At 37.8% G+C, this 24,037-nt stretch overlaps 1 protein-coding gene across 4 annotated transcripts in view; it reads right to left on the bottom strand.

The window, feature by feature from the left end:
- Positions 1–24,037, bottom strand: part of LOC121320938 (TBC1 domain family member 4-like) — a 54,758-nt gene that overhangs the window by 27,536 nt on the left and 3,185 nt on the right. For all 4 annotated transcript variants that reach the window (XM_041259757.1, XM_041259755.1, XM_041259754.1 and 1 more), the window contains exon 2: positions 1,485–2,069. In XM_041259757.1, the coding sequence (XP_041115691.1) occupies positions 1,485–2,069 (585 nt within the window). The remainder of the gene's footprint in view (positions 1–1,484; positions 2,070–24,037) is intronic.

Raw genomic sequence — 24,037 nt, 5'->3', positions numbered from 1 at the left:
CACTTGAGGCCAAAATAAATAGACAAACAAAACAGCCAGTGGATGAACACAAAACAAGTACCGTCCTGGTGCTTCCAGCATGTTAAAGCAATTGCTACACTTGCTTTTTTTATTCTTTTACTTGTTTATTACATACTTTAAATGCACGTGAAGTGTTTGTGCAATCACTGCGTCTAAACACAACTATATATTTTAGATCACTCGTGCTACATAGACTCATTTATAACCCGTGCAGCAATATCTATACTCTAACATTAACACACCACAAGCAACATAACAAAAAATACACACAGGGGCAGAGCACACAGCAACATTCATTTTCCAATGTTTTGCATACCATATCCTTGTTAAACAGTGCATATAAAAAGACTGTAATAATACTTTTGCTTTATACATGAGGGTGTACAATTCAATGGAAATTTTGTTATAAAACAAAATTGTTCTTAGTTCCCACTGACACACAACCTTTTAACAAAGTTGCTGGAATGTTTAAATTGAGTTACGATTTTGCTACAAGGTTGTGTGTGAGCATCTTCTCAATGACCACATGAAGCATGTGAAGCTAGAGACCTAATATAAACGCTGGTCTCAAATAATCGCCAGACTCCAGTACGTGCCGGGTCTGCTGGCAAATATTGTAAATAAACGGCAGAGGCATTTAATTGAAGTTTTACAGTCTTAAGAACATAAGAACATAAGAAAGTTTACAAACGAGAGGAGGCCATTCGGCCCATCTTTCTCGTTTGGTTGTTAGTAGCTTATTGATCCCAAAATCTCATCAAGCAGCTTCTTGAAGGATCCCAGGGTGTCAGCTTCAACAACATTACTGGGGAGTTGATTCCAGACCCTCACAATTCTCTGTGTAAAAAAGTGTCTCCTATTTTCTGTTCTGAATGCCCCTTTTTCTAAACTCCATTTGTGACCCCTGGTCCTTGTTTCTTTTTTCAGGCTGAAAAAGTCCCTTGGGTCGACACTGTCAATACCTTTTAGAATTTTGAATGCTTGAATTAGGTCGCCACGTAGTCTTCTTTGTTCAAGACTGAACAGATTCAATTCTTTTAGCCTGTCTGCATAGACATGTTGCATTTTTTTACTCTGATACAGTATGAGCAACACCAATTTACTCAAAGCCTCCACAAGTGTTTTCTACTATTAGTTTTTTCCTTGACATTATATATATATATATATATATATATATATATATATATATATATATATATATATATATATATATATATATATATTTTTTTTTTTTTTTTTTTTTAAAATCACGGAAAAACTTTTCGTTGAAAATCTGCCTAATTCTAAAACTACATTTTGCCGTTTTACTACTGCAATGTACAGATGTACAGTTGATCTATTTCTTATGGTATACAGTAAGATCATCTTGTTACAGAAAAAGCATTGAGCCTTTGCAGCCCTGAGGCTTCTGCCCAACAAGAGTTCCATAAGAGATAGGGTCATCTGTACAAATAAATACATACCTGAAAGAGCATGGTCCTGTTCTTCTCTGCATCCGAAGGCTGCACATGGCTTGGCGCGCTGGCATGCCGTCGGCGGACTGGCCCTTTTGAGGTGCTGTCAGACACTTTCTTCTGCATTACAGCTGCCACGCTGTTGCACCTGCTGCGGAACTCCTGCTGATCATCGAAGTCTGAGTCTTCCAGAATGCACTCTGGAAAGGCACTGCGAGAGCCCCAAAGACTGCCCTGGCTGGTGCTGACTGAAAACAGGCCACCACCCTCGGACGACTCAAAGGATCTCCTGAGGGGGTCAGTGAGGAGATCCCCGTCCCCAAGTGTGAATTGCACATGCGAGTCCGCCGATCCCCGCTGCTCGTTCAGCAGCTTCAAACGCTGCCGGTCCACCTCGTGCTGTTTGAACTTCTCAATGCACTCATCGATTAGGGTGGAGGGGGCCTTCTTGTTGGCAATGGTCACCTTCCCACAGTACAGCATCTCAAATTTCTGAGAGTTGTAAAAGGCATCCTCGCCCTCCTGCTTTGTCTTCGTATTTTCTTTAAGGGCCGCTTTCGACACCTGCCGGATACTGCTGATGACATCAGGAACCTGAACAAAAAAAAAATTAAAAAATAAGAAAGCTTAAAAAGTTAAGCTAATTTTATATTGTGACTATATGGATATGAAGTGTACACAGTGACATCCTTGGAGGTCAGAATAGGTTGTACACAAATCTATTATGTGTGTACAATTCACACAATCAGAGAAGAACATGCAGACAAGGCGGCAGCATATACACCATTGACTGGTAGACTGAATCAATTGATGGACTAGATCTGTAGTATGCTACTGTATATGCAAAGGATTCTGCATACTCTATGACAGGGGTCTCCAATCCTGGTCCTGGAGGGCCGGTGTCCCTCCTGGTTTTTCTTCCAACTGTACCGTAAATTATTTAATTACAACAATAACTGGGCTGAAAACTAGAGGCCTTTGTTCTTATAAATCAGACTAATAGGTGAGATACAAGCCATGGCTGCATGGATTTATACAACTTAAGGAGCTAGCACCATCAACACATAATATATATATATATATATATATATATATATATATATATATATATATATATATATATATATATATATATATATATATTTTTCCTGTGAGATATGTAATGACCACTAGTGGCCAATATTGAGTTGAAGATGGGGTTTCTTGGTAAATTTGTTATGGGAAAAGAATTGGCTACAGCTGGATAGTTAACAGCCAATTTAGGAATTCTGCAGCCTATACAAAAGAGCAAGCTGGAAGACAAAGAGGAGACCGAGTTTGAGGAGAGGAAGCAAAATGTCTGAGAAGGTGATTTGTGCTGAAAGTCTGTAAAAACAAGTCAGAGTGCTTTTCTTTCATTTTTGTTCAATGTTTGCAATTTTGAACTCTGTACGTTCCCCTATATGTTTTGTTGAGGTAAATGGATTGGCTCTCCGCATTAGTTAGGGCAATTCTTTGTTTAGGTGGAGCAGAGGACGGCAAGGTTTTTTTTGTGTGTGTATATTATATGAGATACTGTATTTTGTATATTGTTATTTTGTAACAGCGCACCAGTGTGTGCTAAAAACAAAACATGCACAATTATGTTTTACTGTAAAGCACCTTGCTTCATCGTCTGCCTCCACCTGCACACACTGTTCCCTGCTTGAAAGACGCCACCTGCTTTCCAATCACTAGGGGTGCCCTTTCTCAAACTACATGTAATTCATAATACCGCAGTTGCAAGTTAATTGAAAAGCACAAAGTATAATTAAGATACAACACAGAGGAAGAACTACCACACAGAACACATTTACTAGGGTGTTTTATTTCAAATAACATCAGCAATATTTCACTGTGCTGTTTCTGAAACAGACAATACATGTAATCACAAACTTGCAAGATGTTCCCGAGTTGTGATGCTTCCTTATTATCACTGCACTGGAGTGCGTTGTCTTAGATTAGATACAATTTTATGTTGTGCATCTGTAATGCGATTTAACAAAGACATTAGTAATAAAATGTAAAAGTACTATTTTATACCATGGCAAAGCATGGATGCAAAACGTTCCATTTGCATGCAAGATAAAATTTGTCCAAAAAAGGTTAAGATGACAAACATTTAAAGCACCATTAACCCTTTCACTGCAAGTTTTATATCAAAACATCACATCATGTATAGTTTGTCTCATTTAAAAAGACAGGCGACAAAAGTTCATTTGAAAAAAATAAAAAAGCAGTTTGCAATAACAAAAAAGCCTTTTAATAAGCGTGCTGGTTTTGAATTGAGTTCTGATGGAAACAAAGCCTGTTTACTGATTAACCTGCAAGCTTCCTTTATTTAGAGCAAAGCAAACAGTATAGCAGTTACTGTAGAGCTCATGGTGTTTTGTTTTTTTCTCCTATCAGATTGTTGTTATAATGTCTCATGCTTTCACTTAATCTGCACACTAATCAGCCCTAGTCTCACCTTCCAATGTCAAAGCAAAACAATGCAGTAAAGGTGGAAAGGAAAAGGGAAGTTTGCTCTGGCAAAAACATGATAAACACAATGAAATAAAAGGAAAATGATTAGCCAAATTCAGTAAGAGAAAAAGAACAACCCTATGAACGGCAAGGACTACCCAAGGAACCTGTACAAAAAAGAAAAAAATACACAGGCCTCGGATTAAAAGTAAAAATTAATATATATATATATATATATATATATATATATATATATATATATATATATATATATATATATATATATATGAGAGAGAGAGAGAGAGAGAGAGAGAGAGAGAGAGAGAGAGAGAGAGTAACAGACGCTCGCCACCAACACGCAGGACAGCAGGAAACACGCTTACGCACACTTTCGTTATTATAAAAATAAAACAAAACGAAAACAAACGCCTAGCTCTTCTCGAGCAATAACTAAAAAACACACTGGAACCTAGCTAACAAAAAGGACAGCTGAGCAGTGTATCTGTTAAACACTAAGGTTTTGGTTTTTTTTTTCCCCCACCCAAAAACACTCCACAAAAAGGCTTTCACAAAGTACCTAGAACTATGACACACAGCCAGGCTCTTCACACAGCATCCCAAAGCAGGCTTACTGTTTTCTTTAAATACCCTGCACCTGGCTCAGATTTACAATTAGCCAGGTGCAGGTGACAATTAAACAATAATAAAAACTAAATCATTAAATTAGGGCTTTTCAGCCTGTGTCCTTCTGGGAGGTGTATGTATATATATATATATATATATATATATATATATATATATATATATATATATATATATATATATATATATATATATATATGACACACACACAGTATATACACAGTATTTACAATCTACAGTATTGAGAATTCTACCTACTCATAACCTTTTTGTATTCAACACCACATATGACTTATACCAGATCTAATTATCTCAACATGGCATTCATTAAGATTTGAGTGCATTATCTGGACAGCCTGTAATTTCATCTCATACTGTACCTTCCCAAAGTGGTCATCTACCAGACAGTGACAATTAAATCTTATCAAAAAACCATGCCTGAAAAAACAAAACAAAACACTGATTCAACTGGACTGAGAAAACCAATAATCAATAATCACTTGGATGGTGTTTTTCAATTTTTCAATTAAATGAATAAATTAACAGTGTTCTCAACACACTCTATTCCTCAATCTGCTAGCAACTACGGCACGACGCACTTTCTTTATAGAAAGTGCACGTTGGTTCCTAATTACACTGTGTGCTACACATGATATTTACACTCTGAACAAGGGCAACGCTTCCAGAATGCATTCCCAGTAGTCATGTGCCATGATACTGTTGAATGTCTACCAGCAACCAAAACCAAACATGACTACCAAAACCTGACTTGAGGATCTTATAGCTGAGTAACAAAAATAAAACCTGTCAGTTCTGACTGACTAAATAAAGTTTGATAGTCATGAAGCAAGCAGCATCATGGAGTAGTTAATTTCCTGTATTTCCTGGTGACCAGACCACTTTGCTGGGGCGTTATTGGGCAATGCCTTCTACTAGTACCTTCTGTTCTTACATTAGGTAAACATGTCTAAATATATCTTTGAGATAAAATGAAATTATTGGCAAAAACACCTTACTAAGTTTCAAGTTACAACATGATAGAAATATATATATATATATTTTTTTTAACATGCTTTACTATAACTCTCTGTGCTACAACACCTGCCTATTCTTTACCATGTTTTACTACAATTTTACTATGGGTAACCCGTGCAAGGATTTATACAGAGCCATTCTCATTAGAATAGAGAACACAAATCGTTTCCTACACTAGTTCAGTTTCTTACTTATGGCTCCTGCCTACAGTATTATAAATGGGGAGGACAACTGTTGTCATGTACAGTAACAGAAGGTGTGATGGTGATATAGGGTAAATGGTATCACGAACACCAGCCGCAGTACAAAGCAAGCAAGGTGCATCCTTCATTTGGAAACAGGGTATACTGATCTACAGTAAACAGAAGCAGACCTACATGCTGAAGATGTTTAACAATTACAATAAGACCACCCTTTCTTTACAATCATGCTATTTTTAAATTAAGAGAGATAAGCATAATATTAATCCTCCAGAGACTGTTCCCAGAGAGGTATCATATTGCTTAATACTGCTGCTGTCAGGAAACTCCTATCTTCCCACACTATTAAAAATAAACCATAACCCTCATGACGACTCTTGGGACGTTATGGTTCAAATGTTAGTATACAAGCAATAATTTAGGAGTTTCTGCTTGTGCAAAAACATCTTCAAGTCCCTTCAATATGCTAATCCCACAGAGACACATTCCTATGTGCCTACTGTTCCACAGATCTGGACAGTAGATGGTTCTTTGCTACAGTATATATCAGTTTGCTTTTAGGGAACTAGAATCCAAAGTAGTACACTGCATAAAAAGAGCTGAAAGTTAAGATGCTAAAGTTATTTATGATACTCAAGTGCTTGGTAATATAGGAACATCTGTAGGAGTTATTCTCAAATTCTTAAATAGTTTTTAAAATAAAAAACACACAGATAATCACAGCAATAACAGAAATACTAGCTTAAAGATTTACAATCAATTAGTACAGAGTTAGTATTCTCAAATTCTCACATGTGTAAACACATCTTTTAAAACTACTGTATATTAAATCGACGCACATTCCGGCACGCCCTGACAGCACTGAAACAATACAAACATTAGATGTGAAATGTGTCAAACAGTTTAAGAACAGGTTACATGCTAGGGTTAAAGGGAAGATCATCCATACAGATAACAGCATGTGCCTTATCTAAACTTGTGTTTTTTTGTTATTGGAACACAGCAATGCGGGGCCCGGTTTTGAGGAAAGGTGGTAAAGTGCGAATGTCAGGGCAAAGTGCTTTACGTTTGCAGTGGACTGCACCGTCCCCTTCACGTTGTGATTTTGAAGGGCGTTTGAGCTAGGCTCTGGCGGAATTCTATTATCACTGACCAATGGAAAAAAAAAAAAAAAAAAAAAAAAAAAAACCTGTGGGAGTCACAAGAGGCTAGGTTGGAGGTAGACCTACTTCTAACATTGTTTTTGACATAGCATGGTGTGGAATACAAGTTAGCTCATACAATAGCTGATCAAACGCAATAGAGATCTGTGGAAATGAATACAGTTACTAAACCTTGTGTACTAGATACTGTACATATATACAAATTCCGTGGTGTGCTAACCCAACACATCAGTCGACAATGTGTTGATTTCGAAAATGTAAGTTTGAGATGCTCAACTTTCCCAAGTTTCCCGGAAAGCCCCGGTGTTGTGCCAAATAGTGTCTCCTGGCATTATCTTGGCAATACAATATATTGTATAAACGTATTGATTGAATAGTAATATCAGAGAACACTGTACAGCTAATTAGTGCATTTACTACTGTAGCGGAGCAGAATACTGTCTCCATTTAACTTTTAATGTGTGTATGTGCCGAGACACTTTTTTGCAAATATATTTCAAATTTACCAAAAAAAAAAAAAAAGGATTTGGTTTAATAAAATTTTGCACAGAAAAAAATATTTTTTCCTCCAAAAAGGTACAGTTTCTTGCATATTTCCACATACTTATGTGCTGGGTTCCCTAAACAAATCTCTGTACTTGTCTTTGTAGATTTCTGCAAGTTTCCTTTGGGTATTTCCTCTCCAATAGATAAATGTACTCATCTTCCAGAGTAATTGGGTCTTTTCAACGTTACATTTTAACGTAAAACCATTGAAATGACACACTTTTTGAGAGACAAGATTTAAAGATTAACTAGGCATGCGCAAAGTCACATGTGCGCCGACTACAAATGAGGTACTTTTCTGCCGAAGACAATAGCAGAAAACAAGCACAGCGTGTCTGACAATAACAAGCTGACTTTCAAAGATTTTAACATTTTTTTTGTTCACCAATATTCTCATTTGTTCTGGTGCAAAAATGATACTATTTTCATTTGATCCCTGCTTAGTTTTGTTCCAGAGCACAAGATCAGCTATTTATGTATTCATTCCTATGGTAACGAAGGACCCGCCCTGGTAAATTCTCTTTGTTCTTGGAAACAGGAGCAACCAGTAATAGTCATGAAAAATGAAATAAAACACCAGAATGGAAAAACACTAAGAAATTCAGTTTTAAAAAAAAAAAAACGACCTCTCAAGTCCCAGTTTGTAGTTTAGACTATAAATCTACAATTCCATTACTCAATACCTTATTGCACTGAGTGGTGCTGCACTTATAATTGCATTAAAACTTTCTAGAAGGTGAAGTTGGTTCAAAAGAAACCAGCCTAAACAAATAGCACCAGACTCATCAGCCCCTGCCTAAAGTTTTTCAAAACTGTACTTCACTTAATCACCTTAAAATCTCTGTTTACATCATCGCTTCTGTTAAATAGCTATCTGTACCAAGTTCTTTGAGAAGGACGCACATAAATATGAATGCATGCTCCTATCATCTGGCTATCACCAGTAGCATTATCTTATTTTGCTATGCCAATTCTTATGAATGTTTCAGTTAAATAATTGCGTGACAAGTAAATACAGCACAGATGAAACGCAAGTATAACTTAAAAATATTTAAAATAAACTACACTTTATGTTACATAACGCTACGTTAACTACTTCTAGGCTAAACATTAATTACTACAACGTAAACATTGCACTAATGTAGGCACCGTAGACTGCAGAAGTCTGTAGAAGTCACAATCTTGCACAAAGTCACATGACCAATGAACTCACGCTCACAGAGTCTCTCCTGATTGGCCAAAGGCAAAATGTTTCCTAAAAACGTTTCTCAAAGTAGAACCCAGGTCTACTCCGGGAAACATGTTTCCTGGTTTCTGGACAGATGAAAGCAGCCAGCATACACAAGGAAATATTGCATCTGGAAACATGTTTCCTCATGTATGCTGGGCTTTAAGATGATTGGAAACTTTCAAGCTTTTCTTTTGGAATAGAGGGAACTATACTCAGCTGTCAGGAACTGCACAGCCACTGCTAGTTTCAAAACTGTAAATCTTACAGAAAGCTGTTAAGACATCCTCTTTTGATTTAAACCACATCAAAACACAGCATTTTCCTAAAAAGACAACAATTCATTTAGTAATACTGCCTTGAGGCACAGTAAAGCTATGTTATCATTTATTTCTAACCAACTAAAAGAATACAAATGTTGGAACTAGGTTGCTGTACCTGTTGTTTAGTTTCTCTTGTTTTTCCCCACCCCTTTGATACAAAATAGCTAAGTCTGACCTTCAGTTTCCAGCATCAGCTTTGTACTTGAATGTGCAGCAAACATGCAAATCAATCATTACAACCAAGGGTAAAATTTATGCAATATTTACAATACCAAATCAAGCATGTTAGCTCTTTGTATTGTTGCACAAACATTTCCTTTTCTTTTATAGTAGCAACTGCGTAATGTGTTTCTGCTTATTAATCCATTGATTTTGTCCTCTTGTCAATACATAATGCACTATGAGAAAAACAGCAGATGCTAACAGCCAACTACACATTAGGACAAACAAGCTACAATAGGACTACTGTAACCATTTATAATTCAGTCATTTTTTGTTTGCATAATTGGCTACAGCATTCAGCAACAACTGGTCGCAGCAGTCAAAATTATACTGACAATTCCCTCCCCAGTCCAGCAGTCACACTAGTAATCCCCAAGGATACCAAGTCCTCCAGACTGTATGATTGTAGACAGAAACAGAGACGAAAGCAGTACTGATGTGCCACAGCCTTTTTTTCTTAAAGACACCTATACAATTGTTAAACTGGCACACCAGACCTCAGTACACTTCACGGTGTTTGTTTTGTAAAAAAGAAAAGTTCAGCAATAGTCATTGTTCACATTCATATCAGTGCAACCTTCTGAGAGCAAAAGTGGTGATAAACAAAAGGCCTCCTCAATGAAGCACCACTTTACAATTTAACGTATCGCTCCAGCCTCACTGCAGACCTGCAGAACAGATGATAAGCAGAATACTCACTTACTGTACAGTAGGTAGCTGGTCAACTAGTCAATGCTAATGGAAGATTGTGCACACACAGCTACACTTCAGATTAGCTAGAGTCAACTGTAGTAACCTCTCAATAACAATTTCTGTCCTATTAGCCTTTTGTTTCAGAAATACTGTACAGCAGACACATGTTCAATATATAGCACGTGGTTGTATTAATTGTGTGAGATGATTATGTTAACATTACGCTTGTGGGGAAAATAATGAGACAAATTTAGACTGGGAAAACCTTTGTGCCATCTGGCGCAATCCTACAAGGTCGCATAATACTTGTCCATGGCCAAGTTTACTTGGATCAGCTTTCCAGTTTAGATGTTAAAAGAGCTACTGTCTATAGAAAGCACTAATTGTTCACATTCATATCAGAAACTCGCAGTAAAACTATATGTAAAACATGATTTGCTCTCCCTGTATAAATAATAATAATAATAATAATAATAATAATAATAATAATAATATACTTTAGATTAATTCAAAACCTCCAACGTAAAAGCTAAAACCCTAACCCAACTACTTGGACAGCTAAAATAAGTGCTCGTGTTCTCTTTAGTTTATTTTTGTCCTTTTATAATAATATTAACTAATTTAAGAACACAAAGAATTGGAGCAAAACCATGGAAGTGGATGCATCTAATCCTTTACACGAAAAGAACAAACAAGAAATGTTTCCTTTCTAAATGCAAAATAAACTAATTGACAGCTACCATGGGATTCTGCAGTTATGTTGGACCCAGTTGAAAGAACATGAAAGGGAAGTGAGATGTTCTTTTTTTTACTATCACATTCTCTAATGATATCTGCCTTGTAGGGGGGGCGTACATTTAAAACAATTACAGCAAAATATGTTAAGATTTTTCCATTGTTAAACCCTAACTTACATGCCCCAAACAAGCTTGAATTGTTATATCAAATAAGTGCCTTCATTAAATTACTAGCAGCTCTGCAAAAAGTCTTTAACTAGGAGTGAAAGAGTTAAAAATGCCTGTTTTCCTGTTTAAAGCTGTAATGGCAAAGTAACAGCTGGAATAATGAGATGAATTCTAGTGTCTGTCATTTTTATTGATAGCACTCTTTGGTTACAGATTCTGCATTTAAGGCATTTTACCTTCTGCATGGATAACTCCGGTCATGCATTCCTGCTCATGTTCCTCTAAATCCAGTTTTTCCTGTTTAATCAAAAAATCTTTGAACACAAACGTCACCAGACTGGTCTTTTGCATGGTCTTTTAACTCAAAGGGTTACAGAACCACCTGCAGTGTTTCCAAGTAATGCATCACATTCACTGCATCCTGTGTGGTGCGCATTTCTCAACTCATACCACAGGAGCATTCACCAGGAGAGAGATCATTTCTCTTATGTGAAGGGCTTATTTCACGATCTAAAAAACAGGTATTTCAAGGTATTTCATGATTAAACATAATATGAATGCAAACATTAAAAACATCAGGATTAATATATGGCCAACACAATGGAATAGAGCAAAGATAAAAGTTGCATGTTTCCTGTAAAACAGTGCGGGTGTTCTGTAACACGTGCATTGGCCAATTTTTGTGAATCCACCAAACATTTTCCAGTATTTATCTATTCAACATTTGCATGAAGTCAGCTTTGTAAAATTACATAATCAATTTTGACCTAGAGCTTCACAGAATACAGTACTCAAAGCATTGTGCAGTACCTTCATGATCTTTAAAGTAAGGAACAGTGACCATACTAAGCCAAGGGTGACCATATGACTTCATGTTCACCGGGACAGGTTGTTACTGATCAGGCTTTTCAACTCCCATACCAATGTATTCTGGTAGGTGTAGTCCTGCTTCTCTTAAAGAAAAGAAGCAAATGAAAGGTACCTGTGACAGGTGAAACATCCCAGAATGCACTGCAATGAAAGTTGAAAAACCTGAACTGCCCTGTTGAGCATGGAGCTATATGGTCACCCTGACTAAAGCAGTCATACTACAGTTGATCACGGGTCAAAGTTAAGGACACAGTTAAAGTTTGCTGACTTATACTAATTAGATTTGATGCACAATTAGAACCCGTAATTAAAGAGAAACTAATCAAAAAGTTTTGCTAAACTATGTCAGTAAGGAAAGTATGCTAGCTATTCATAAAAGGTGTATTATCTGCAGCCCGCCAGAGGTGCAGAGTACGAAAATATGCTTTCTGTCCGTCCGTCTTTCACACCCACAAATCAAGCAGGATATGGAGGTCATTATCACAAAGGTGGGCAAACGCATATACAAAGATTGTGGGAAACCTTTGTCTTTTGACCTCCAGGTCAAGGTCACAGAATACCAAGCTGATTCTCTGTTTTCGACATTCTCGCGATAAGCGCAGAATCGATGGTCCGATCTGGATACAATTTTATAAAACTGAAAAATTAGGTATGAACTTGGCTCCTGTTGCGTTTTAAGTAAATCTATGAATCGCAGATGTGTGTGGTTTTCATATTGGAAATTCGTACCCAGAAGAGAACTATCACTGGATCCCACACAAGTCAAAATTTAACTTGTGTACAAAAAAAAAATGCAGGCTTTGCAGCTCGCAAACTCAGCCAGTACTTTATATCTACATAGCCCTCTAGCTGTTACATTCAAACTGCAATGCAACTCTTTATGGAAACACAGACAGTCTGAAGTAGGATATCTGAATGTGCCCATATTGGTGTACACACAATACAACAGAGCATCCAAACAATGCAGTCACATTTCAGTTTGTACAGTTACATACTTGACTGCAATTCCAAAGACCTAACTCTTAAGATATTACAAATACAAACTGTACTGAATCTGTACAATTCAACATTACAGTACATTCAGAATGATCCCTGCATTGAGGAATATGCTACTTCTGCTTTCTTTTGCACTTAAAGTTAGCCTTTATGACATAAGAAAATGCATTATTAGTACATTCAAAATCTAAATAATTTTACTTAGGTTTGCCAAGTCAATTCTGTTCCTTTCAAACCATGCTAAAAAAACACCCTTTGAATGTTCATAAGCCTCATATTAACTTGCCCTCTAGAATTGCAAATGAAGAAACAGTTGCTACACTTACTCATAGTACTAAACTGAGGCTATGTGCGTGCAGTGCACCAAGCTATACAGCGCATTAAAAACTGATTTTTGGGTGCCTGTGACAAAGTGCCCGCCCCTGTGTGTATTTTCTGTATATGTTGCGTGTGGTGTGTTAAATGTTGGTGTATAGTCATTGGTACACGCGATATAAACGGGTCTGTGTAACACGAGTGTTTAAAATGTATATTTGTATTTAGGCACGAGGATTGCACAGCACTTCATGTGCAAGTAAAAAGTATTAATATGTGAGCACGGGGAATTGCACTTTATTAATTCACGTGCAGTTGTACAGAGACTCCAACTGAATGACTGGTTAGCAATCAAGTCTTGGTACAGCTGCATAAAAGCAGCATGTTTTCACCCACTTGGGGTTGTGTGTTCGGTGAGTGGAGAACGGGATTGGAGACAGAGGTAAAGAGAATAAACTAATAATAACGTAAAGTAAAAGAAGCTCACCGTGTTTTTTTTAGTCCGTTTTGTTTGGGCGAATGTGCCGTGTCCTGTATCTTGTTTGTCTTTGCAACCTTTTAATTTCTGCTTGCATAAATTATTAAATGCTGAGCGAGACCATTCGCTCAGCTCCACTAAACTCCACCTCTCGCTTTGTTTATTTCCTGGCTCTGGTCTAACGCCACACACTCCAGTCATCTTTGTGACAGTGCCACAGTAAGAATGCATCAATCATCTGGTAAGTTGGTTTACTAAGCTTGTTTTTAAAGACCCAATATCATCAAATTTGACCCCCACTTTTTATTCCTGGAAAGTGATCTTTGTGTTACTGTAAGTCATGCTGGCCAATAAAGACACGTAAATACACATTTTAAACGTTTCAGGCATTTTCAGGCAAATTCAGGCATTACAGTGTAAATACTGTGACACAAAACCCCAGCGATTTTTGATGACGTCAGCGGAGGGAGGCTCTATTTTATTGTATGGAAAACAATGGAGAGTGACAGTGAGTTTTTACAGTTTTTTTTACTGTCGTGTTCAGAATCTAGCACCAAATTTGATCAGACACCAGCACCTGACAACCAGCAATAAGAGGCAGGTGTTTTGCAGCCCTATAGATTCGAGCCTTACAGAAATGTCCACAGAGACATTGAGAGGTTGCAAAATAACGAATGGTAGGTCCTTTTCAGGAAAATGTTTGTAAAGGAAATGAGGCTGACTTCATTCAAATTATTAAAACAGTTCATGTGCAGATGCAAGTCTAACTGCGAGTGACAGTGTCAGTGATAAAACTACCTACAGCTCTAAACCTTGGCAAGCGATCAGAAATTAGAGGTGAAAGCTTCTAAAAGGGACTATGCGGAGCCGTTTACTGTTATGTCAATGCTGTGTTGTTATTTTCCAGGTGTCAAGGCACATTATGCTGCTCCATGCCTCTAATGGAAGAAAGCATATGTTGTAGGGAGACTGAAAAAGTCTGTGAGAAGATAGGGGACATTTTATGTGTAACACTGCATGAAGGGTTCCACAATGTTTGTCTGTCTGTGCATACACTACAAACAGTATACTGTGCTTACAGACAGGAACATGGGCATTACACAAATGAGGAAATTCACAAGTAAGTAGCCAGAATAATATTAAAAACAAACAAACAAAAAAAAAAGAATTATATTAAAACAAGCGGGGATCGTTATAAGGTAACAGTATTTAATATTTCCACCGGGAGTGTATATAAACCCTTAACAACGGTACTAATAAAAATTACAAAACACTACTTGGCTTTAAACCTACCGACTCGTAAAGTCCCCATATCAAGTTCCCAACAACTTTTTACAAAATGATAATATAATGTATTTTACAAACTCATTTAATCTGATTGTGTTCAATGAAAATTAATTTTCACTCTAAGAATTACACCCAGAAAAATAAAGTGGCAACCACTGACAACCTCATTGCTGTAATGTGTTCCTTGCTCACTATCCCAATTACAATTCAACAAGTACAAAGCACTTGTAATTGAAACGCATGATGCAGTCTGGTTAATTGAGATTGGTTTGTGTTTATGTTTTAAAAATCAGCACGTTTTAAAGCCAGGTATTGTTTTTAAAAAGAATCTGTCATTCTGTTAAAGGCCCTATTGTTACACAGTCTACAAGCAGTTTGTAAGGTGGATATGACATTGAAAATGTCTTCCTGCTAATGTTCGATGGGACATTTAAAATTATATTTTGCAGAAACTATGCATCGCAATTGAAGATTTTAAAACAAGTAAAGCATTAAAATACATTATCATTTTATAAGAAGTTGTTAGGAACTTGATATGGAGACTTTAATATCCGTAGCCCTAGGACAGAACAAGACGTGGTAATCCGATATGATGACACTTCGGGTTGCCACCCAATCCTTTAAGATATTTTGGAAAGCTGCCCAGTACCAATGTGTGATGAGGTCTACTGGACAAGGAGGGGTAAATTCAGACCACCACTCATTTTACCTTTGGATAAACACCAAGGCCTCCATGGATGAAATATGCCACTGAATGAAATCACTGCTAGAAAAAGAAAACACATTGAAATGTATTAAATTATATATATATATATATATATATATATATATATATATATATATATATATATATATAATATAAATAAAAACTATTGTTCAAAATAATATAATATTAATGTATACACTTTTAACTTAAAACAATATTCTGCATCTCTAAGTGTGTTTTTCCATAGACTATATAAGCAGTACTTTTACAGATTTGTTTTTCTGCACAGAAAAAGGCAGTCCGAAACAAACTTTAGAATAGGCAATAGTGAACAGTAATTTCGTTACTATGCTTGCAGTACATTACCCCAGATTCGTTAACTAATCAGTTTAAATGTTGGCACCGTGACAGCTGCAATTTCATGTGAACTTTTGCTGAACACCTTCAGAACATGAAAACTCTAGTCGTGAGGTTACAATTTGAATTGTGTTCTTCTGTAATTTCTGACTCATTCAATTCGTTTGCATTGCTCCTGCTTAGAGATACTGGCGTAACTTTCTTTGTCTTTGATAAAACGACATTATAATTAGGATTTTTTTATGTCTGTTTGATGACATTTCATTAATCTTCTAATAGGTTTGCGTGGACATCCGGGTAAGTTGCTGCGCACACACAAAGGCTGCGTTCTTAAATTCAACTCTGAGAAGCAACAACTTTCAAAATCGTTCCCAAACTCATTGTTGAGCACTAGTGACGTGGAGCATTGACACTGACACAACGAACTCACTGACTCTCAGAGTTGCTGAGCTGCTCAACAGAAAGACGGCGACACCCACAAAAATTATGAACAGGATTTAAATGTAGATAGCCTCGGAGCCGCTGAAAACAAACAACGGTCAAGACAGTGTTTCTCATTTGTAATTGACGTGCTTTCAATTGTAACTACCATACACTGAATAAGTCATTTTTCCAAAATGACAAGGAGTTGTGTGATGCCACTACCACGACTGTATGAAAGACAAGCGGCTGTCATTACCTGAATTGCCAAAACATCGCTTACACTTCAAGCCTAGACAGACGAGAAATATGTCTAGCTGCTGCAGCTGCCAAAATGGATCTCAAATACCATCTGCAGCGAACATGTTCATGGTAAAGTACAGTGGCTCTCAAAAGGATTCACCCCTGTGGACTTTTCCGCATTTTATTGTGTTACAAAATGGAATTCAGTTTTATGAAGCACCCGGGCTATTGTTGCTGTATGCACAGTGTTTCCCAGCTCAGCACTGGAAGACCGTAACTCCTTTAGAGTTGCCATAGGCCTTGTTAGCCTCCCTGACTAGTGCCCTTCTCACCCGGATACTCAGTTTTTGAGGAGGGCCTGTTATAGACAGATTCATAGTTGTGCCATATTCTCTCTCTCCATTTCTTAATAATGGACTGTATGGTGCTCCGGGGGATATTCAATGTCTTGGAAATGTTCTTACATCCTACCCCTGATTGGTGCTTTTAAAGAACCTTATTCCCGATTTGCTTTGAATGTTCCTTCATCTTCATGATGTAGTTTTTGTTAGGAAATGTACTAACCAACTGTGGGAACTCCCAGAGACAGGTGTATTTAACCTTAAATCATGTGAAACACCTTAATTACACACAGGTGGACTCCATTCAACTAATTATGTGACTTCTAAAGCAACTGATTGCACCAGAGCTTATTTAGGTGTCAAAGTAAAGGGGGTGAATACTTATGCAATCAATTATTTTCTGTTTTATACTTGTAATTAATTTAGAACAATTTGTAGATTTTATTTTTTACTTTAACATTATGGAGTTTTTTGTGTTGATCAGTGGCAATTTTGATTCCATGTTGTAACACAATAAAATGTGGAAAAGTCCAAAGGGGGGGGGGGGGGGGGGGGGGGGTGAATACTTTTGAGAGCCACTGTATGTACAGTACCAGTCAAAAGTTTGAGTACACCTGCTTGAAACCAGGTTTTTCATGATTATCTATGCTTTTAACTGTATCAACTTGTCTATAAACACTTAATATTCCATTATATGATACATGTACTTATATAAGCTGATAATCATAAGTGAATTACATTCAAAAATTTAATTTTTAAATGAAAATGTAAATCTTGTCAATTTCAATGAAATGGTCACCTAAAGCAAGGGGATTTCAGTCGGAAGCCCAAATCAGTTAAAAGTCTGAAATGTGTACAACACGGTGTTAGAACACTGGTCTAAGTATAAAAGTGTCTTTGTTAGACGTTCTCTGAGTTAACTAGTATGTTACCTAATTAACCTTTTGTCACCAATTATTGTTAACAGGTGATGGTACATGATTACTATAAATATAGGTAGCATAGGCACAAGTTTGTCATTCCTAAATGTAAGGGAGCAGAAAATGACAAAATACGCTCAGTTAAGCAAAGAGAAAAGACTTTAAGAAATGACCTTTAACACAAATCGCAAGAACTTTACAAGTGTCTGTAACTGCTGTGGCCAAGACCATCAAACGATTTGAAGAAACTGGCACTCATGAGGACCGAACAAGGTCAGGCAGGCCAAGGGTGACCTCAGAATCAGAAAACAAGTTCTTTTGAGTCACAAGTCTGTGAAACCGGCAATTAACTGCCCCTGAAATACAAGCTCTGCTAAATGCTACTAGAAGTACAGATGTTTCAACATCAACTGTTCAGAGGAAATTGCGTGAAGCTGGCCTAACTGGAAGAATCGCTGCAAAGAAACCATTGTTAAAAGTGCAAAATAAGAGGAAGAGACTTGGCTGGGCCAAAAAACACAGAAACTGGACGTTTGAGGAGTGGAAGTCTGTCTTATGGACCGATGAGTCCAAATTTGAAATATCTGGGTCCAACCACCGAGCAGCTGTAAGATGCAGAGAGGGTGAGCGCATGAGCTCTGCATGTGTGGTTCCCACGGTCAAGCATGGAGGAGGCAGTGTCATGGTCTGGGGTTGCTTTGCTGGTGACAGAGTTGGTGATCTTTACCGAGTCCATGGCAAGCTCAACCAGCATGACTATCATAGCGTACTTCAGAGGCATGCCATTCTTTGATACAAAATACAAAACAAAAAATAAGGAGTAACGTGTTTTACAGTATTTACAGAAATGTATACCACATAAAACATTGTCAATTATGAAAAAACCTAGTTTCCAGCAAGTGTACTCAAACTTTTGACTGGTACTGTATGTGATCCAGTGATCATTATACCATATGATATGGAACTGTTAAAACACTTTGTAGGAACAATGGTTTCATTTCAGACCAGAAACCTAATTAACCCCAAGCCCTTCTTTCAGCAAACTGTCAAAGCTAATTTAAAATGTTCTTTCAAAAGCAATTTTTAAAACTGCTAACTTAGCTAGTCTTAACCTGGATTCAGAGCTTAAAACTGTAAATGGTTGTGAACAGTTGCTTTGTAAGCAAAAAATACATCCAATGCTGTGCAGCAATCTAGAGACACAGCCTTGGATGTGGAAGCTACCGCACATTAACAGACAGTTTGTCCCTTAAGGAACACTGTTTCAAACTGCTAATACTTCTGTACACCAGTCAAAACTTGGGACACAGGCTAGAGACAGTTTCCATGTTTATCCAGCTTGTTCTGTTCAGCACCTGTTGTACACACAAGCGCCAAACATGTGGGGACATTTTGTTTCTTAAACCTGTTTCCCTTCCTGTTTAATATGGGACAGTTGAAAAGAAGCTGGATAAATTTGGGGACATCATCGACGCATATGGAAGAGAGCGGCTTGGAATTGAAAAAAGGAAGGAAAAAGTACAAACTATTCCTGGAAAGTCTAGACGGCAGCAGGAGATTGAACTCTTAGAGAAAGGAGGTAAGTTGAGGAAGCAATGGAGAAAAGCAGAACAAAGTCAGAAGGAGGGACTCCATCTGTTACAAAGGGTCATAAAAGATAAGCTTGCAACATTGCGCAGAGCTGAGCGCCTATGGAAACACTACAAAAAGAGCGTGCGAGAACTATTATAAAGATCCATTCAAATTTGTAAAGAAGATATTCACCAGTGAGAAAAATGGCACACTAAAAGCATCTAAGGTTGAGCTGGAGAGATATTTGGAGGAAACACATACAGATTAAAAAAGGCAGGAGCCTATGTCAATTCCTTCAGACATCCCACCTATCAATCCACCCGAATACTAAATGGTTGACCGTGCACCTAAGTGGAAAGAAGTAGAGCAAGCTGTGAAAAAAGCAAGGGCATCATCATCTACAGGGCCTAATGGAGTTCCATACAGAGTGTACAAGAGTGCTTCTGGAGTTCTACAAATCCTGTGGAAATTGATGAAAGTGGCATGGGAAAAACAGGTTGTACCAAGAGCATGGCGCCAAGCAGGTGGAGTCTTTATACCAAAAGAAAAGGATTCTACAAGCATCATCAGTTTCGTCCTATTTTCCTATTAAATGTAGAAGGCAAGATTTTCTTCAGCGTTATTGTGCAGAGATTGTCAACCTACCTATTAAAGAACTGCTTCATTGACACTTCAGTACAAAAAGCAGGCATTCCAGGTTTCCCAGGATGCTTAGAACACATCAGCGTAATCTGGCAACAAATTCAGTCAGCAAAAAAGGAGAGGAAGGAGCTCCATGTGACATTCCTGGATTTGGCTAATGCATATGGCTCAGTGCCACATGAACTTCTTTGGGCAGCATTTGATTTTTTTCAGCGTACCGATGACAATAACAAATTTAGTGAAAGCCTACTTTGGAGATTTGCAATTTAGTTTTTCAACTTCAGAATTCAACACTGCATGGCAATGCCTAGAAGTTGAAATATTGGTAGGATGTACCATTTTTCTGCTGGCTTTTACCATGGCAATGGAAGTAATTATTAGGGCATCACAATAGGTAGTGGGAGGAGAGCGCTTGGCTGGAATGCGACTACCACCAATTCGAGCATACATGGATGACATGACAACAACAGTAGCCTGCACTAATCAGTTATTGGGCAAATGAACCAATAACATTGATTGGGCACGAATGCAATTCAAGTTCCACTAAATCAAGGAACATCTCTATAATTAAAGGTAAAGTAGTAGATAAAAGGTTCTACATTAACAGTGAGGCAATACCATCAGTGTCTGAGAAGCCATGTAATGGAAACACTATGTAACACAATTTTTGTTCCTGGGTAGTAAGTGCGATTTCCTAATTGCTTATGCCTCAAAAGTAACAGAAAATGGCTATTATTCCCCACAAACTTTGCTTTTGTGACCAGGACAGTGATATTTCGAAATATCACTATTTCCAATGGGAAAACGGGCAAATGTGTGTCTTTTTGTTCACATAAAGTCAGAAAAGAACAACATATGAATCCAAATTAACATGTATTTATACTAAAGAAATACAAAAATGACTACAAAAGATTTAGAAGTGAGTAGTTAATTTGGATTCATATGTTGTTTTTTTTCTGACTTTATGTGAACAAAAAGACACGCATTTGCCCGTTTTCCCATTGGAAATAGTGATATTTTGAAATATCACTGTCCTGGTCACAAAAGCAAAGTTTGTGGGGAATCATAGCCATTTTCTGTTACTTTTGAGGCATAAGCAATTAGGAAATAGCACTTACTACCCAGGAACAAAAAATAAATAAAAAATTGTTACACTGTGAAATCATTCCCACTTGTTGCATGGCACTTTGTGTTTTTGTTTTTTTCATTTACTACTTTAAAACAACAACATTTACAAACTGAACAGTGAAACCCTGCCAAGTTTTTTTTTTTTTTTTTTTTTTTTTTTTTTAACTCAATCCTGGACAAGAATAATACTAGTTTCAAGGTCCCTAATATTTATCAAGTACCCTGTGGCATTACCATGGGGATGAAGTTAATCACAGACAATGGGTTAACAGCACAGAAACTGACATGTCAAGCTTACATGCCATAAACATCTAGCACTGTGTCTTTAACCATGGTGACCTATGCAATCACATTCTCCCAAGTGTAGAAAGCACTGTATTTATTATGCAGTACTTAAGATACTCTACAGATTTCAGCAATACACCCTGTCTGGTAGTTTACAGTGTCAGGACGGTAACAGCCTACAGGCAATCTTAACTACCAAGCTAATGCTTGATAATCTGGGTTGTATAATAGCACTGATAAATCAAGGCTATTAGAAACCAGTAAACAGTGCCTGTGGCTTAATGCTTAGATTTTAAAAAAATCTATAGGCCCCTGTGACAGAAATACAATGATTCTTGGTTGTAAATCTCTCTCCCGACCTGTGAGGGCACTAAGTGAGGAGAACAGAGTCCTTTGGACGGGCTGGATTGACAGTTCTTTTCCAGGGTCGGGAAGTTAGCAAGTCTGGAAGAAGGCGAGACTCTGTTGAAAGAACGCATTGACCTGGAAGGGAAACGATGTGGCAGCAGCAGATTGGAGAGGTGGTTGCACTCGTTTACCAAGGGGTCAAGTGTGATGTTGGAGAAACATGTTCTTTTAAGATTATTTTTGTAGCTTGAAACAAAGAGACACAACTGCAAAGCATGATAAATACTTACACATATTGTAATGACCACAGCATGACAGTTTAGACTTGGGTGTATACGGAGTTCATATCCAGCGAAGAAGACAGCAGGCAGCTCGGGGTACCTCGGGGGCGACCCTGTTGCAGTAGGACCCCCCCATCTTTATTTCTAAAAGTGGCGTATGTTGGATAACATGGAAAGAAGTTTGAATGCAGTATGAGATACATGTGTTTGCAGGTTTGTACGCTCTGTTAGTTTTAAAAGGAGATTATCAGAGGAGCTATAATAACTGGTAAATGCGAGACTGCAAGACTACATTTCAGTGCACTGATGACAACCGTCTGACTGCTGGAATAAAAACAATCGCACATTCCTGGAGGAACTGATGCGCTCAAGAGATAACATAGGTTAAGCATAAAAGAACAAAGGGCCACCACCAACAGAACACCATCTTAGGCAGCATAAAGGAACAAAGAGCCACACCAAGATAACACCATCTTAGGCAGTGTGAGCCAGAACCAGCGGTTGCCCGGGGTGATTGAACCCACAAAGAGAAGAAAGGCCGGTGGGGCTGAGGTCAGTAGCTACTTAATCAAGGTGCACTCAGCTCAGCTCTCTTTCATTAAGACAAGTATTGGAGACTTGTCGATCAAGAAAGTCCAGGACGATGAAACCTACAGCATTGCATTGTATTATTTTGTTCTGTTATGTTTTGTTTTGAACTTAAGTTTTGCACTGTGCAGTTTGCATAAGAAAGTGTGATCTGTACTGTTTTACTTTGAGCGTTTCTTTTTGTTTCTGGAATTAAACCTGTATACACTGAATAAACCTAACTTATATCTGAAGAAAAGGAGTGTGCATTTCTTTCATCAAGAAACAACTACTCACTACTTTTAAAAAACTAGATCATGTGACAGCATAGAAGGGGACGGAGAATCGTAATCTGTTCCTTCGCATTGGTTTAGATGGAGAGAACCGAGAAGGACTGTGAGAGAACCGGTGTTAAAGACTAGTGAAACAGTTTTGTGAATGTTTTTTGTTTGTTTGTCTGTATGAATAATCATCTTGTTTGTTACACTAGACGGCTAACGCGATTCTGGCGCTGTCGCCGAGGGCCAGCACTAAAACTGAAACAGCACTGCACGAAACTCTTACGAAACAATAAAGTGTATCACCCACCACGAACACTACTACACTCACTCTGGACTGGTGACTGCGTATGTATTACTGTGAGGCAGATAAGTCGGGTTTATTATTGTTTGGGTCTGCAAAACCTGTTATTGTTTACTGGTCACCAGACTTGGAAAATACAAATTAAAGACCCCTTTTCCAAACCGGATGTCCAACATTACAATTTTTCCTTTCCAGTTCAATGTCGGACCCTCTCCGACATCAAAAATACATAAAGCACAGGTCTCCAGTTGTATTTTCAACGGAAAAATTCCAAGAAAATCTTTCAATGGCCGAGTGAGACCGTTAGGAGCACAGTGAAGACGGAAAAAAAAAGGGCGTATCTGAAAGCCCCATGCACGACAGAGATAACACGGACAAACAAAGGAGAGAGCTGCTTCTGCATCCAGCACTCAAAGAATATGACATTTGCAGAGCTTATAGTAATAAAATACTGACTTGGATCGCATTATTGAGGAGTTTGGTGATAAAACGAGTGATCAGGAGAGGATTTATCAGTATGCAAGTCTATAAATAGGTATGTGAAAAATACAGAGAACAAAGGGGGTGGGGGGGGGCTTGACTGTAGATGCAGTACCGAGTGTACTTTTGTGATTCAGTGCCTTTTATACCTGTTTCACTCTGGAAAAAAAAAAATTAAACAGCGCATGTGAAAATAAATTGGACCTGATGCGTTTGACAACCGCTGAATAAATGTACCGCTAGGGGTTAAGTCTCTGTTTGTTTCATTACCGCACTGCATCACCCCTGCACCTGCATCCACTC

This window comes from Polyodon spathula, chromosome 9 (assembly GCF_017654505.1).
Source record: "Polyodon spathula isolate WHYD16114869_AA chromosome 9, ASM1765450v1, whole genome shotgun sequence".
In the NCBI taxonomy this organism is placed as follows: Eukaryota; Metazoa; Chordata; class Actinopteri; order Acipenseriformes; family Polyodontidae; genus Polyodon; species Polyodon spathula.
This window is presented reverse-complemented; position numbering and strand designations above follow the sequence as displayed.